Genomic DNA, 16,283 nt, shown 5'->3' with positions numbered 1-16,283 from the left:
CCTCTGTCAATGGACATTTAGGTTGCTTCTATGTCTTGGCTATTGTAAACAGTGCTGCAATGAACACTGGGGTACATGTATATTTTGCACCATGGTTTTTTCCAGATATATGCCTAGGAGTGGAATTGCTGGATAATATGGTAGCTTTTAGATTTTAAGGAACCTCTATACTGTTCTGCATAGTGGCTGTACCAATATACATTCCCACCAACAGTGTAGGAGGGTTCCCTTTTCACCACACCCTCTCCAGCATTTATTGTCTCTAGACTTTTTGATGATGGCCATTCTGACTGGTGTGAGGGGATATCTCATTGTACTTTTTTTTTTTTTTTCATTTTTTTTTTCATTGTACTTTTGATTTGCATTTCTCTAATAATTAACGATGTTGAGCACCTTTTCATGTGCCTCTTGGCCATCTGTATGTCTTCTTTGGAGAAATGTCTATTTAGGTGTTCTGCCCATTTTTTGATTGGGTTGTGTTTTTTTTTTTTAATTAATTTATTTATTTTTGGCTGTGCTGGGTCCTCGTTTCTGTGCGAGGGCCCTCTCCAGCTGCGGCAAGTGGGGGCCACCCTTCATCGCGGTGCGCGGGCCCCTCACTATTGCGACCTCTCTTGTTGCGGAGCACAGGCTCCAGACACGCAGGCTCAGTAGTTGTGGCTCACGGGCCCAGTTGCTCCGCGGCATGCGGGATCCTCCCAGACCAGGGCTCGAACCCACGTCCCTCGCACCGGCAGGCAGACCCTCAACCACTGCGCCACCAGAGAAGCCCAAGAGTTGTTTTTTTAATATTGAGCTGCATGAGTTATTTATATATTTTGGAGATTAATCCTTTGTCTGTTGATTCGTTTGCAAATATTCTCTCCCATTCTGAGGGTTGTCTTTTTGTCTTGTTTGTAGTTTCCTTTGCTGTGCAAAAGCTTTTAAGTTTCATTAGGTCCCATTTGTTTACTTTTGTTTTTATTTCCATTACTCTAGGAGGTGGATCAAAGAAGATCTTGCTGTGATTTATGTCAAAGAGTGTTCTTCCTATGTTTTCCTCTAAGAGTTTTATAGTGTCCGTTCTTACATTTAGGTCTCTAATCCATTTTGAGTTTATTTTTGTGTATGGTATTAGGGAGTGTTCTAATTTCATTCTTTTACATGTAGCTGTCCAGTTTTCCCAGCACCACTTATTGAAGAGACAGTCTTTTCTCCATTGTATATCCTTGCCTCTTTTGTCATAGATTAGTTGACCATAGGTGCGTGGGTTTATCTCTGGGCTTTCTATCCTGTTCCGTTGATCTATATTTCTGTTTTTGTGCCAGTACCATACTGTTTTGATTACTGTTGCTTTGTAATATAGTCTGAAGTCAGGGAGCCTGCTTCCTCCAGCTCCATTTTTCTTTCTCATGATTGCTTTGGCTATTTGGGGTCTTTTGTGTTTCCATACAAATTGTAAAATATTTTGTTCTACTTCTGTGAAAAATGCCATTGGTAATTTGATAGGGATTGTACTGAATCTGTAGATTGCTTTGGGTAGTATAGTCATTCTGATAATATTGATTTTTCCAATCCAAGAACATGGTATAGCTTTCCATCTGATCATGTCATGTTTGATCTCTTTCATCAGCGTCATATAGTTTTCAGAGTACAGGTCTTTTGCCTCCTTAAGTAGGTTTATTCCTAGGTACTTTATTCTTTTTGATGTGATGGTAAGTGGGATTTTTTCTTTAATTTCTCTTTCTGATCTTTTGTTGTTAATGTATAGGAATGCAACAGATTTTTGTGTATTAATTTTGTATCCTGCAACTTTACTGAATTTGTTTATGAACTCTAGTAGTTTTCTGGTACCAACTTTAGGATTTTCTATGTATAGTATATTGTCACCTGCAAACAGTGACAGTTTTACTTCTTTTCCAATTTGGATTCCTTTTATTTCTTTTTCTTCTCTGATTGCTATGGCTAGGACTTCCAAAACTATGTTGAATAAAAGTGGCAAAAGTGGACATCCTTGTCTTGTTCCTGATCTTAGATGGAATGCTTTCAGCTTTTCACCATTGAGGATGATGTTAGCTATAGGTTTGTCATATATGGCCTTTATTATGTTGAGGTGTGTCATATATGGCCTTTATTATGTTGAGGTGTGTGCCACTTTCTGGAGAGTTTTCATCATAAATGGGTGTTGAATTTTGTCAAAAGCTTTTTCTGCATCTATTGAGATGATCATATGGGTTTTATTCTTCAATTTGTTAATATGGTGTATCACACTGATTGATTTGTAGATACTGAAAGATCCTTGCATCCCTGGGATAAATCCCACTTGATCATGGTGTGTGATCATTTAATGTATTGTTGGATTCAGTTTGCTAGTACTTTGTTGAGGATTTTTGCATCTATGTTCATCAGTGATACTGGCCTGTAAATTTGTGTGCGTGTGTGTGTGTGTGTGGTAGCTTCGTCTGGTTTTGATATCAGGGTGATGGTAGACTCATAGAATTAGTTTGAGAGTATTCATTCCTCTGTAATTTTTTTGGAATAGTTTCAGAAGGATCTGTGTTAACTCTTCTCTAAATGTTTGATAGAATACACCTGTGAAGCCATCTGGTCCTGGACTTTTGTTCGTTGGGAGTTTTTTTAATCACAGGTTCAATTTCATTACTTGTGACTGGTCTGTTCATATTTTGTTTTTTCCTGGTTCAGTCTTGGAAGGTTGTACCTTTCTAAGAATTTGTCCATGTCTTCTAGGTTGTCCAGTTTATTGGCATAGAGTTGCTTGTAGTAGTCTCTTATGATTCTTTGTATTTCAGTGGTGTCCATTGTAACTTCTTTTTTATTTCTAAGTTTACCGATTTGAGCCCTCTGTCTTTTTTTCTTGATGCGTCTGGCTAAAGTTTTATCAATTTTGTTTATCTTTTCAACAGCTTTTAGTTTCATTGATCTTTGCTATTGCTTTCTTTGTCTCTGTTTCATTTATTTCTGCTCTGATCTCTATGATATTTTTCTTTCTGCTAACTTTGTGTTTTGTTTGTTCTTCTTTCTCTAATTGCTTTAGGTGTAAGGTTATGTTTTTCATTTGGGATTTTTCTTGTCTCCTGAGGTAAGATTGTATTGCTATAAACTTCCCTCTTAGAACTGCTTTTGCTGCATCCCATAGGTTTTGGAGAGTCGCGTTTTCATTTGTCTCTAGGTATTTTTTTATTTCCTCTTTGATTTCTTCAGTGATCCATTGGTAGGTTAGTAGCATATTGTTTAACCTCCACATGTTTGTGTTTTTTACAGTTTTTTTTCCTTGTAGTTGATTTCTAATCTCATAGTGTTGTGGTCGGAAAAGATGCTTGATATGATTTCAATTTTCTGAAGTTTACCAAGGCTTGCTCTGTGGCCCAGCATGTGATCTACCCTGGCAGATGTTCCATGTGCACTTGAAAATAATGTGTATTCTGCTGCTTTTGGATGGAATGCTCTATAAATATCAATTAAGCCTATCTGGTCCAATGTGTCATTTAAGGCCTGTGTTTCTTTATTGATTTTCTGTCTGGATGATCTGTCCATTGATGAAAGTAGGGTGTTAAAGTCCCTCACTATTATTGTGTTACTGTCAATTTCTCCTTTTATGGCTGTTGGCATTTGCCTTATATATTGAGGTGCTCCTATATTGGGTACATAAATATTTACAATTGTTATATCTTCTTCTTGGATTGATCCCTTGATCATTATGTGGTGTCCTTTTTGTCTCTTGTAACAGTTTTTAAAGTCTATTTTGTCTGATATGAGTATTGCCTCCAGCTTTCTTTTGATTTCCATTTACATGGAATACCTTTTTCCATCCCCTCACTTTCAGTCTGTATGTGTCCCTAGATCTGAAGTGGGTCTCTTGTAAACAGCATATATATGGGTCTTGTTTTTGTATCCATTCAGCCAGTCTGTGTATTTTGGTTAGAGCATTTAATCCATTTACATTTAAGGTAATTATTGATATGTATGTTCTTATTGCCATTTTGTTAATTGTTTAGTATTTGTTTTTGTAGGTCTTTTTTCTTCTCTTCCTCTTTTGTTCTCTTCTCTTGTGACTTGATGACTAACTTTAGTGTTGTGTTTTGATTCCTATTTCTTTTGTGTGTGTGTTTCTATTGTAGATTTTTGGTTTGCAGTTACCATGAGGTTTTGATATAGCAGTCTGTATATAAACAAGATTGTTTTTTAAGTTACTGGTCTTTTAATATCAAATGATTTTTTTTTTTTTTGGTTGCATTGGGTCTTCATTCCTGCACCCGGGCTTTTCTCTAGTTGCTGCGAGTAGGGGCTACTCTTTGTTGAGGTGCACAGGCTACTCATTGTGGTGGCTTCTCTTGTTGTGGAGCACGGGCTCTAGGTACATGGGCTTCAGTAGTTGTGGTGTGTGGGCTCAGTAGTTGTGGCTCACAGGCTCTAGAGTGCAGGCTCAGTAGTTGTGGCATGCGGGCTTAGTTGCTCCACGGCATGTGGGATCTTCCAGGACCAGGGATCAAACCCATGTCCCCTGCGTTGGCAGGCGGATTCTCAACCACTGCGCCACCAGGGAAGTCCCTGCATTTTCAGTATCCTGTACCTTTACTGGTGTTTGCTTTTCCTGGTGAGCTTTTCCATTGGTAATTTTCTTGTTTCTAGTTGTGGCCTTTTCTTTTCTGCCTAGAGAAGTTCCTTTAGCATTTGTTGCAAAGCTGGTCTGGTGGTGCTGCATTCTCTTAGCTTTTGCTTGTCTGTAAAGTTTTTGATTTCTCCATCGAATCTGAATGAGAGCCTTGCTGGGTAGAGCATTCGTGGTTGTAGGTTCTTCCCTTTCATCACCTTAAATGTATCATGCCACTCCCTTCTGGCTTGCAGAGTTTCTGCTGAAAAGTCAGCTGATAGCCTTATGGGAATTCCCTTGTATGTTATTTGTTGCTTTTCCCTTGTTGCTTTTAATATTTTTTCTTTGTTTTTAATTTTTCTCAATTTTATTACTATGTGTCACAGCATGTTCTTCCTTGGGTTTATTCTGCCTGGGACTCTGTGCTTCCTGGACTTGGGTGACTGTTTCCTTTCCCATATTAGGGAAGTTTTCAGCTATTATCTCTTCAAATATTTTCTTATGTCCTTTCTCTCTCTCTTCTCCTTCTGAGACCCCTAGAATGCAAATGTTAGTGCATTTAATGTGTCCCAGAGGTCTCTTAGACTGTCCTCATTTCTTTTCATTCTTTTTTCTTTATTCTGTCCTGCAGCACTGATTTCCACCATTCTGTCTTCCAGGTCACTTATCTGTTCTTCTGCCTCAGTTATTCTGCTATTGATTCCTTCTAGTGTATTTTTCTTTTCAGTTATTGTATTGTTCATCTCTGTTCTTTAGTTCTTCTAGGTCTTTGTTAAACATTTCTTGTATCTTCTTGATCTGTGCCTCCGTTCTTTTTCCTAGGTCCTGGATCATGTTTACTGTCATTACTCTGCATTGTTTTTCGGGTAGGTTGCCTATCTCCACTTCACATAGTTGTTCTACTGGGGTTTTATCTTGTACCTTCATCTGGGACATATTCCTCTGCCATCTCATTTTGTCTAACTTTCTGCAATTGCAATTTCTGTTCCACAGGCTGCAGGGTTGTAGTTCTCCTTGCTTCTGCTGTCTGCCCCCTGGTGGATGAGGTTGGTCCAGGGGCTGGTGCAGGCTTCCTGGTGTGAGGAACTGGTGCCTGCCCCACTGGTGGGTGGAGCTGGGTCTTGTCCCTCTGGTGGACAGGGCCTTGTCAAGAGGTGTGTTTAGCAGGCAGCTGTGTGCTCAGGAAGACTTTAAGCAGCCTGTCTGTTGATATGTGGGGCTGTGTTCCCACCCTTTTGGTTGTTTGGCCTGAGGCGTCCCTGCACTGGAGCCTACAGGCTGTTAGGTGGGGCCAGGTCTTGATGGGAAAATGGTGGCCTCCAGGCCAGCTCATGCCAATGAGTACTCCCCAGGACTACAGCTGCAGTGTGTTTGTCCCCAGAGTGAGCCACAGCAGACCCTGCCTCTGCAGGAGACCCTCCAATACCAGCAGATAGGTCTGGCCCAGGCTCTTATGATGTCACTGCTTTTTTTCCCTGTGACCTGGTGCACACGAGAGCTTGTGTCTGCCCTCCAAGAGTGGGGTTTCTGTTTCCCCTAGTCCTGTGGAATTCCTGTGATCAAACCCCGCTGGCCTTCAAAGCCAGATCCTCAGGGGCTCCTCCTCCCGTTGCCAGACCTGCAGGCTGGGGAGCCTGATGTGGGGCTCAGAACTTTCACTCCTGTGGGAGAACTTCTGCAATATAATTATTTTCCAGTTTGTGGGTTGCCCACCTGGCGGGTATGGGATTTGATTTTATCGCAATTACGCCCCTCCTACCATCTTGTTGTGTCTTCTTTGTCTTTGGATGTAGGATATGGTTTTTGGTAGGTTCCAGCATTTTGTTGTTGATGGTTGTTCAGCAGTTAGTTAGTTGTGATTTTGGTGTTTTCATAAGATCTCATGTCCTTCTACTCTGCCATCTTGTCTCAACCTCCCTAAAAATTGTTCTTTTAAATATGTGTGTGTGCGTGTGCACACAATATTCACAAGCACTTAGAAGTTCTGGTAAAAGTCAATGCTCAATTTTGAGCAAAAAGTTATTATAAATAATAGCAACTCCCTCCCCCCCCCCACCAAAGAAAGAAAAATTCTTCTAGCACTCTTTGAACCTTAAAGAGTGTTTTTATAGGCCAGCTCATTGTTTTTCTTCTCTCTGAAAAATTAGAAATGATAACTGTTTTGATGAGTTCTACAGAAAAAGACAGTTTCCATGATTTCATTTCTTGACAAAGAACAGGTGCCTCACTTGGTTTCTGCCACATGTAAGCAAATTCCCAGATGTAAAACCTCCCCTCAGAGGAAGCAGTGTGGGTCCACAGAGCTATCCTGAGTTCTGTCCCCTCTTCCCCTGGCCGTGTGAGGTGGCCGGCTAGCAGGGGGAGGCATGGGAGAAGAGGCTTAACCATCCCCACGTGAACGCAGCCTGCACGGTGGCTGGGGCTATCAGGGTGGCCTCTGCCCTGTCACTGCTCCATCTGGCTAGTCTCTCCACAAAAAAACCAAGGCCTGCCTGTCTTTTATAATATTCTGTTTTAAAAGAGAGAAATCTCCAGGGAGAGAACAGGACCCTAAAAGTCCAAGGCCTGGAATTCCTCCTTTCTCTCTTTCCATTTTAAACAGGAAACATTCATGCTAAGAGGGTCCAGAGGGAGTGTTGGTTGTATGTTCATTTTAAGGCAGATAATGTTTGTGTGTTGCAAATGTCAGTGATTTATCCCAAGGGCTTAAAATGAGTGCAGAAAAACCACATGTTTCACTTCATGCAGAGAAATATCATCAGTAGATTTTGAGAGAAAACACAGGTTAAGGATTTTTTTAAGTGTTTTGAAAATCTTTAACGTGAACCAAAAGGAAATAGAAATGAGCATGGTGGGAGAGGGGGGAAGCTTAAAATATTATACGATAAAAGATATAATGAATGCTGGAAGTTTTCTAAATAAAAAATAACATTCTAAAGGAAAGGAAAGATGAAATCCCCATCCTTTATTTCCCAGCACTGGAGTGACAGATTACACATTTGTGCTCTATTTGTCATGGGCAATTTAAAATAGAGCAAAGCAAACTGCACTGAATAATAGCAGTTGATGCTATAATAACTTGTACGCAAACAATTTAATTTTTTTATCTGAAAACTCTAACTAAATTAACCCAGGCTCAAGGATCTATCTTTCATTATTATACATAGCCAAATTAAGACATAAAAAAGTAGAGAGAGAATTCTATTATTCATCCCTATGAATGTGTTCACATGCTGCTTTCCACATGGACCCAAGCTTGGAGCTTGTCAAATAATCATGATTTGGGGAACTTACTTACAGAGCTGTTTTCACATCAAACTGCAGATTACAGGGTGATTGTGACCCTCATTGACAGTGCTTGATTAACCACAGGCACCGTATTCTTACAGCCCTACCATTTCTTTCAAGTGTTCTACCAGATTGTACTCTGACATTGGAGAGCTTTTCATTAATTATTATTGTTGCTGTTTTCCTTTAAAAAGGAATAATAAAAAGAGGAATGGTAGAAAGTGGGAAGGATCTGGGCATGGTAGTAGTGAATATGTGCCCAGAAGGTTTATGGGATTTTAAGAGCTGCAAACAGAACTCATCTGTTTAACCCCAGGCTAGATAAGATGCACTCATCTGTACATTGTTTAGAGACCTGTTGCTTCTGTTATGACAAATGGATCAGAAGATGCTTGTTGTCTTAGTAGAGAGATCCAGACAGGGTCGCTTTCTGTTAGTGTTTATTCTCGCCCTTTACCTTTCTGTGTGCCTACTCATTACACAGTACAACTTAACAGCTGGTTTGTCTTTTCCTAATCTGCTACCGGCTGGGTGGTACTTATTGACTTTGCAGTAGAAGTGCTTTATATCAAAGTTTTGGGTGGGTAATTCCAGGCTCTAGGTTGGGACTTTCTCTAGGAACTGTAGAAAGAGGAGGGCACACTAATCCACACAGGGATGTCACAGAAGCCAACCAGAGTTAGACCAAGACTGTGACTCATGTAAAGAGCACCGCAAAGACCTAGGAGAGAAGTGAATGCAATCCCTGGGAAATTTATGACTCCAAATAATGTGTGCATTTCTACCACCATGTTTATGTCAGGCTTCAGGGAGGTGGAAAGGGGAGGAGGCAAATGATCCCAGCTTTAATAGAGCCAAACTCAGCCTTGTTTAGGGAACTAGCTTGGTGACTATAATAAGGCCAACATATAAACAAGATAGAATTATATTTCTCCCTCAGACTCCAATCAGTCCTGACTGACCTGCTGGCTCCATGGGGTCAAGGAGCCAGGCTCTTACCTTCTTGTTGCTCTGCCTTCCTCAGCATGTGGCTTTCTCCTTGTGTCTAATATGGCCACTCCAGGGACCAACAGAAAGGAGGGAAGAGAAGAAGAGTGTCCCTTTCTTCCTCTTAAGGGCACACATCATGTCTGTTCACATCCCACTGGCCAGATCCAGGCTGTGGCCACGCCAAACTACATGGGAGGCTAAGGAATGTGGTCATCATCTGGGCAGCTGGCTTCGTAGTCATTGATATATGTCTGTTCTCTTTCCAGGGGAGGACCAGCGGATCCTGTAGACTATCTGACAGCAGCACCTCGAGGGCTCTACAAGGAAAGGGAGCTTCCGTATTACCCAGGGGTTCATCCTGTGCATCCGCCCAAAGGGAGCTACCCCCGCCCCCCAGATCTGAGGATCACAGATCTCCGGTATCCCCAGTACTATCCGCCCCCGCCAGCCCCCCAGCACAAAGGACCCTTCCGACAAGATGTCCCACCTTCCCCTCCTCAGCACCACAGAGTACCAGCCTACCCAGAAATGGGCAGACCAGTGCCCCGAGGGGGCAGCCCAGATCGGTACCCCTATCGAATGCAGGATCCCCGGCAGAAGAACCCCATGACCGCAGCCGTGTAGCTGAACGCCACCAAGCTCAGCCCAGCCCAGAAAGGAAGACATCCAACATGACCTTTGTTCTTCCTACACCTTAAGGCCTTCTTCCTGTTAAGAATTCTCCATGGTACAGATTAGGTTTTTCTTACTGAGGCTGCAACACATGACTGCTAATCAGAGAGAAAGAAGGGGACAGGAGTTTGGGCAGGGAAATCGGAAGGAAGAGGAAGGATGGGGCCATGAAAAAAATACTGCCTGAAATACTTTTAGACTTGTTCAGGTCACTGAGAGTGGCAATTGAACAGGCAAATAACGACGGAGATCTACAACACGGTGCCTCCCTGGAGCACAGACATGCCCCACAGCACTGGCATCACGGAGCGCAGACTCTGCCCGGGATCATCATCCATTCAGAGACTAACCTTCAGCCACCTGATTAGCGTTGTTAAGTCTGTGAAGAGTGGTTGCCAATATGGGTGTCCTAAGTGAGTGGTTTTTACATTGAAAAAAACAACAGCGGCAAACATGACGAGTGATCTCCTTGAAATGTTTTATACCTAGAGGAAGGCTGCATTTCTTTATTTGTAGAATATCTCAGGTTCTCAGTTCCACTCACTTGGTATAAGCATGTCACGTTTCCTTGCTTTTAGTATAAAAGTAAGATGTGAATGCAGTATCGGTGTCCTGGGAGAATGTACAAAGCTAGTCAGAGCTTCCAGAAGAAATAGATGCCTAGCATCAAGGCAATCAGGTTAAGAGGCTGACATTCCTGTGGTCCTCACCTTCTTTCCTCCCACGTTCCAGGCACAACAGCATGGAGATATCTGGTTTCCAAGGCATCCCAAAATCTCCTGCCTATAATTACTGTAAGTGGGGACCTCTATTTTAAGGCTCCCACTTGAGAGTTAAGATGTACTCGGGAAAAAGAGGGCCCACTGGTTAGTTTGCACAGGAAGCAGTGCTCTGGAGATGGCAATTCCAGACTCAGTGCCAAACAGCGCCATATGCACCCGGCGTCAGGGAGGGGCTGACCGTGCTCGTTGGGAACGATAACCGGCAGGCCGTAGATGGTGGTGACTGACTCTGTGTGTGTGCGTGTGCGTGTGTGTGTGTGTGTGTGTGTGTGTGTGTGTGTGTATATATGAAAGTGTGTGATTACCAGTATGGAGAATGGAAAATAAAAATGCTTTCTGGAAAGTTTGATGAGGAAGGGAATAAAAAGGAAAAAAGCCAGAAAACAGAAGGGAAGGGAGAAGGAGCATAAAACTAAATCATTCTCTATCTGCTATATTATTTCATTAACAGAAGTCAGGGCAAGACCAAGGCCAAGGTCTCCAGTTGGGAAAAGAAGGTCTTATGGCTTCGAAAAGCTGAAAGCCCACCCTCCAAAATCCATCACAATTCTTTTAGAGCTTTGCAGCTATATTCTACTTATTTCAACATAGAACCTCTAAAACCTACAACCTAACCCAAATGAGAACATAAGAGAAAACTGAGAAACAGCAAAGCATGGGAGCAGCAACTCGAATTGTTCAGTGACTCTTGCAGTACTTTAAACCTTTTTACATTCCTTCTTCATTCCCTCCCAAAAAAAAGTCTTGAGTTCAATTTAGACATATTTTGGCCAAGATTAGTATACCTCTGACTGCTAGGATTTAATAAATTATAGTATTATTGAATATATAGAGTATCTATCCAGCCCAGTTTAGTCTTATTTTAATTTAAAATAGCGTTCTGTTACCAAGAATGATGCAACTGCTGGGTTTAGACTTAACTAGTGTTATTTACTGAACTTTAAGAGGTATCATTTTCTAAACTACAATTATTTACTTATGGCCCTCTTGAAAACAGACTGTCAAGTTGTTTTTTGCCCTCTATCATCTCTCTTACGCCAGGCACCTTTAGACTGTTTGCAGTTTGTGCAGAGGTTGAGGGTTGGGCCCTGCTCACCTAGAGCTGGAGTGCAGGTGAGCTGCAGGGTTTCCCAGCCAACATGCTGCAAGCTGCCTTCCCCTCAAGCTAAATAAACCTTCAAGAAGACAACGATAACGTGAGGGAAGTGTGATGTATTTTGAAGCATTAAAAATCAGCTCTTTAGGGTGTTCCATAATTTAACCAAATTTCTGTAGACTACTGGACATAGCCAAGCCAGAAGCTTCCTTCTGGATTAAGGCCAAGGTCCCACAAGGGGCAGTGGTATAAGGTGAGACGCTCTGTGTGTGTTGGAGGAGTGGCCCTCGTAGGAAGAATGCCTATATTTTCACCACGTTGCCACCTTGTGAGCGTATCTCCTGCACTCAGGCTCGGGGAAAGCTGCTCCAAGCATGGGTTTGTGCTGTACACACAGGTAATAAAACAGTTGCTAATCCTGAGGTGCAGCCAAGGATGTGAAGGTACTATGAAAACAGATGAAAAAAAGATTATAGCGGTTTTCTTTTCTTGCTTGGAAGTATAACACACGCCCCATTAGACCCTACCCAAAAGAAGCTAGCATTACATGTGCGACAGTCTTCATCAAGCCAAGTAACAATTAAGAACAGCTTGAATGTAAGCTTTATAAATGCCTGTGAACCAGCCCTCCAACTGTCACCACCCAGAGGTTATGGAACTCTTTCCCAGTATTTAAGAGAACAGGTTGTTTACAGCATTTAGAAGACCAGGCTATAATCAATAGGTGCTCAGTAGCAGGAAATAGTTCCTGATTTATTTACGGCCTTGGAAAAACTCAATCAGGTGTCTCCTTGTAGCTCGGAATGCTAATAGACCCCCAGGAAAAGGTGGCACGGCGAGCTTGGCGAGCTGCAAACCCATCAACGTACACCCACCCGGCTCCTCACCTGACCACTGGGTCATCCAGGCCTTGAAATGGTGTATTGGCCTCAAGTAACTAGTTATTTTAAGGAGCTCTGTTTTTGTCCCTATTTGCAGGAATAGAGAAATAAAAGGGAGCAGACCACCGAAAAATTTTAGATGCAGGCAAATTCAGTCCTCTACAAGGGAGCGAAACACAACATCTCACTAACCCATTGTGTCATTGGTCTGTGGCAGTATCACTCTTGGTATACTATTGCTTCCCTATGGTATCACATCACTGGATGAAAGGCAAGCTCAAAGTCAGGAGTATTTTCTTAAATCATGATTGACAACAAAAATTGGGGAAAAAAATTACCGTGAAGCTCCTTATTCTTAGATTTTTAGATCTATATGCATTGACCTCATAGTACAGCACAGAGCAAAGATCTTATAAACAAGAGCACAGGTAGAGCCACAGACTCACCATCACCCTGAGGAGGAAACTCTGTGCATACCGACTGAGAGAGTAGATTTGAGACTCCACTGTAGCTTTATTTTTGCCACCAGTAACAAAATTAAAACATGATTCATTATTCCTTCCAAAGATTTCAGAACTTCTTGAATGAAATCTATCTTCTGAAGGAAATCCACCTGACAACTTTTGGAGTTGCCATGCATAGGGCTGGTATACACAGTGATCAAGCCTTTAAAGAGTGTTCATTCCCTAACCTGTAACCACAGCGTTCATTTTCTTTGGAGGAACATCTTAGAATTTGAGAGGGATATAGAGATCTGGAGAGTTTGGTGTGGACGGCAATATGTGTCTCTAAAACTTTCATTGGCATTAATCTCTGAAATCCACAATGAATGGCCTTCAAATTGGTGCTAAATTGGGTAGACACCCTACTGCTTTGAGTCCATGAGCAACAGAAAGTCCAGATTTAGCGCAATTAGGCAGGAGGGAGTTGGAGTCAGAAACAGCCTGCGGTGGTATTTCTCTGCATGCCCAGTTCACGCCGACTTAAGTGGAAATGATGCCACAATGAGACCAGAAAGAGGAGTCTCCATAAGATATCCCTACAAAGTCACCTTTCTGATAAAAAGGAAAATGAAAGTTAGATATCTAAAATAAGCCTAGAATCTCATATGCAGCTACAATTTCTAAGGGAAACTCTCCCTCATGTCCTTAAATCATAATAGAGTCTCACACAGCCTGGCTTTTAAAGGTGGGCTTCACGATAAGCCCAGAGTAGAGAGTGAACTAACCCCCAAGACTGTCTCCTGACTCAGCTCTTTCAGACAGTGTTATGTTCCATCCATGCTGACTGCAGTGCTGTTTACTACTGGAACATAAAAACAAAACCTGCTGTTTATACAGTCACTTTTTCTAGTGTTTTCCTGTGCGTATATGATACCAAGTCTGTCCATAAGTTCTGGAGATGATAAATTATGTGAAATCATATTTTGGCATAGGGGGTGGAGAATGAATTCTTTACAGACTTTTTAGGATGATCCCATTTTTACCACAGAAAGATTTTGGATATTGTTATATATGAATATATAAATTTTTCTTGTTTATTTTGCATCAAAATAAAGCTTTATTCAGTCCGTAAAAGTCAAATCTTGTTTTTTACCCACCACCGGTTTGTTTTAGGGTTTGATGAATGAATAGGTAGGTAGGTCTGGTCCTGCTCACCCTTGAATAGCAACCTCACAGGGCAGAGGACGCAGGGAAAGAGCATCCGTCACATGCTGGGCTCCCCCAAAAGCAGATGCTTGAGATGGGAATGAACAAGCAGGATGTTTATTTGGGAGTGCACTTGGGTTCACTACCTATAGAAGGCAGGGGAAGAAGACAGGATGGGGCAGAGAGGGAAAGACTGAGCTGCCACGCGCTCCCAACTTGGGCTCAGCCAACTCCACAGGGAAACTTGGAGCTGCAGTGGCCCCACAGAGTCATCCCAAGTGGGGACAAGGGAGATGGGCCTTTAGCCCACTACCTTGGTCAGGGGCTACGGGCTACTCCTGGCAGTAGGGGAGACTCAGAACCAGGCAGTTTTCTTCAGGTGAGGCAATCCCCAAAAGGGCTGACAGCTGGGGTCATCCTTGGGCGCTATTCGCAGCAGCTGGGAAAATAGCTCTTCATTCCTGAAGTGGGATCTGGGCAGTGCCTCACAGCACCCACAAATGCATCCAACACTGTTGACCCCTCTCTCATGTTAGAAACACTCTTACCTTGTCTAAAGAAACATGATTCTAAGTTGGTTTTCCTTGAGACCATCCCTACGTTTCCCAGGCAACTCCACTGGCTCTTCTCAGCCCTCTCCACACTCTCCAAGTTCATCCACAGCCTTTTAGCTACCACCCTGGACTGCTTTGCTCACAGTTTCCAGCTCTGATCTCTCTCCTGAGCACATGCATTTCCACTTTCCTACTGGACATCCCCACTGGGACTTTCCGTAAGCCCTTTGCACTCAACATGTCCAAACTGAAAACAGGCTTTCTCCAAAGAAACCTGCTTCTCATGACTCTATGCTGGCCAATCACACGACCATGTTCACAGTTACAAACCAGAAATCTGGGAATAATCCTTGACTTCCCATTTATAACCCTGCTCCTTCCCCACAACCATATCCATCTAAAGAAATGGAAGGCCAGCAAATTCCATCCTGCAATTCTATCAAATATGTCCATGATTGCTGACATCCTACCATCACCTTAGTTCAGCGCCATCACCTGTCACCCACCCTCCTCAATAACCTTCTACATGATCTCCTGCCTCTTACTATGCTTCCTTCTGACCCGCTCTGTACTGTACACACCCCACCACCTTTGGTAAATAAAATTGTATTGGAACACATACACACTGATCCACTGATATACTGTCTAGTACTCTTTCACACTACAGTCTCAACCTCTGCTCTATACTGCCAGAGGGACTTTTCTGAAATGGAGAACTTACCACATTACTCTTCCGGAGGCAACATGATCTTGTTGAAAGAACACTGGCTTTGAAAACAGGCAGACCTGGATCTAAAATTAGGTTCAACCACTAATTAGCTACATAACCTTGGGTAAAATATTTCTCTCTCTAGGCCTTAGTTTTACCGTTTGTGAAATGAAACTCCTATACATCTTATGGGATTGTTTTAAGAATTAACTCACGTGACAAACATAGGAGCTCTGGAGCGAGTGTGCACCAGCTCCCAGGAGCCAGTTGTCTGCATCTCTTCCCAACTCTGTGTTCAGTGATGTCACATTGGTAGCTTGAAATAGGTCATGTTGGAAGCATTCACAACACAGAAATTAGTATACCCCACAAATCAGGACTTTTTCGCCTCTAGAGAGCCAGTTGTTAAAGATGACCAGCACACCACTGTATATAACATACAGTTATATGTTTACCAGCATGCCACTGTATATAACATACCATTAGATGTTTACTAGAACACTGCTATGTATACTATATATAGTTGCCCGGCAGTCAAGGAAAATTAATCCTTGCCTCCATACACACACACACACACACACACACACACACACACACACACACACACACACACACACACACACACACACACACACACACACACACACCCTCACTCCTCAAAGCCTTTCTGTGGGTCCCTAATACTTGCAGCTTAAAGTCTAAAGTCCAAAGCCCTCCCAAATCAGTCCACTGTGCCTCTCCCTCCTCGTGTCTTGTCATTTATGTACAACATAAGTTTTACATCTTATACTGTTGTCGTTTCCAATTACTTTTGTTTATTTGAACCAAGCGTGCATTTCACAGCTCTGTTCTGTGGCAACACGCAATAAACTCAATAAGCACAGCCTCCCCTGCTCAGAACACCCTTTGTCCTGTGGATCTTCTCTCCTCCTTCAGGTCCCAGACCAAATGGCTCTTTCTTTCTCCATGAAGACTTAGATGCAGAAGCAGGAGGTTGGTTCCCTCACATCCACCCCACCCTCTTGGAGCAAGACTTACTGAAGGCCAGAGACACAAAAGCTGGAGGCCACG

The 16,283-nt window shown here is 42.5% G+C and overlaps 1 protein-coding gene across 4 annotated transcripts in view; it reads left to right on the top strand.

The window, feature by feature from the left end:
- Positions 1–13,863, top strand: part of PARD3B (par-3 family cell polarity regulator beta) — a 1,043,271-nt gene extending 1,029,408 nt beyond the window's left edge. For all 4 annotated transcript variants that reach the window (XM_057551599.1, XM_057551600.1, XM_057551598.1 and 1 more), the window contains one exon: positions 9,136–13,863. In XM_057551599.1, the coding sequence (XP_057407582.1) occupies positions 9,136–9,493 (358 nt within the window). In that variant the 3' untranslated portion in view covers positions 9,494–13,863. The remainder of the gene's footprint in view (positions 1–9,135) is intronic.
- The last annotated feature ends 2,420 nt before the right edge of the window (positions 13,864–16,283 follow it).

Source organism: Balaenoptera acutorostrata, chromosome 8, assembly GCF_949987535.1.
Source record: "Balaenoptera acutorostrata chromosome 8, mBalAcu1.1, whole genome shotgun sequence".
Classification (NCBI taxonomy): domain Eukaryota; kingdom Metazoa; phylum Chordata; class Mammalia; order Artiodactyla; family Balaenopteridae; genus Balaenoptera; species Balaenoptera acutorostrata.
Note: the sequence above shows the minus strand (reverse complement) of the source record. Positions and strands in the feature narration are given on the sequence as shown.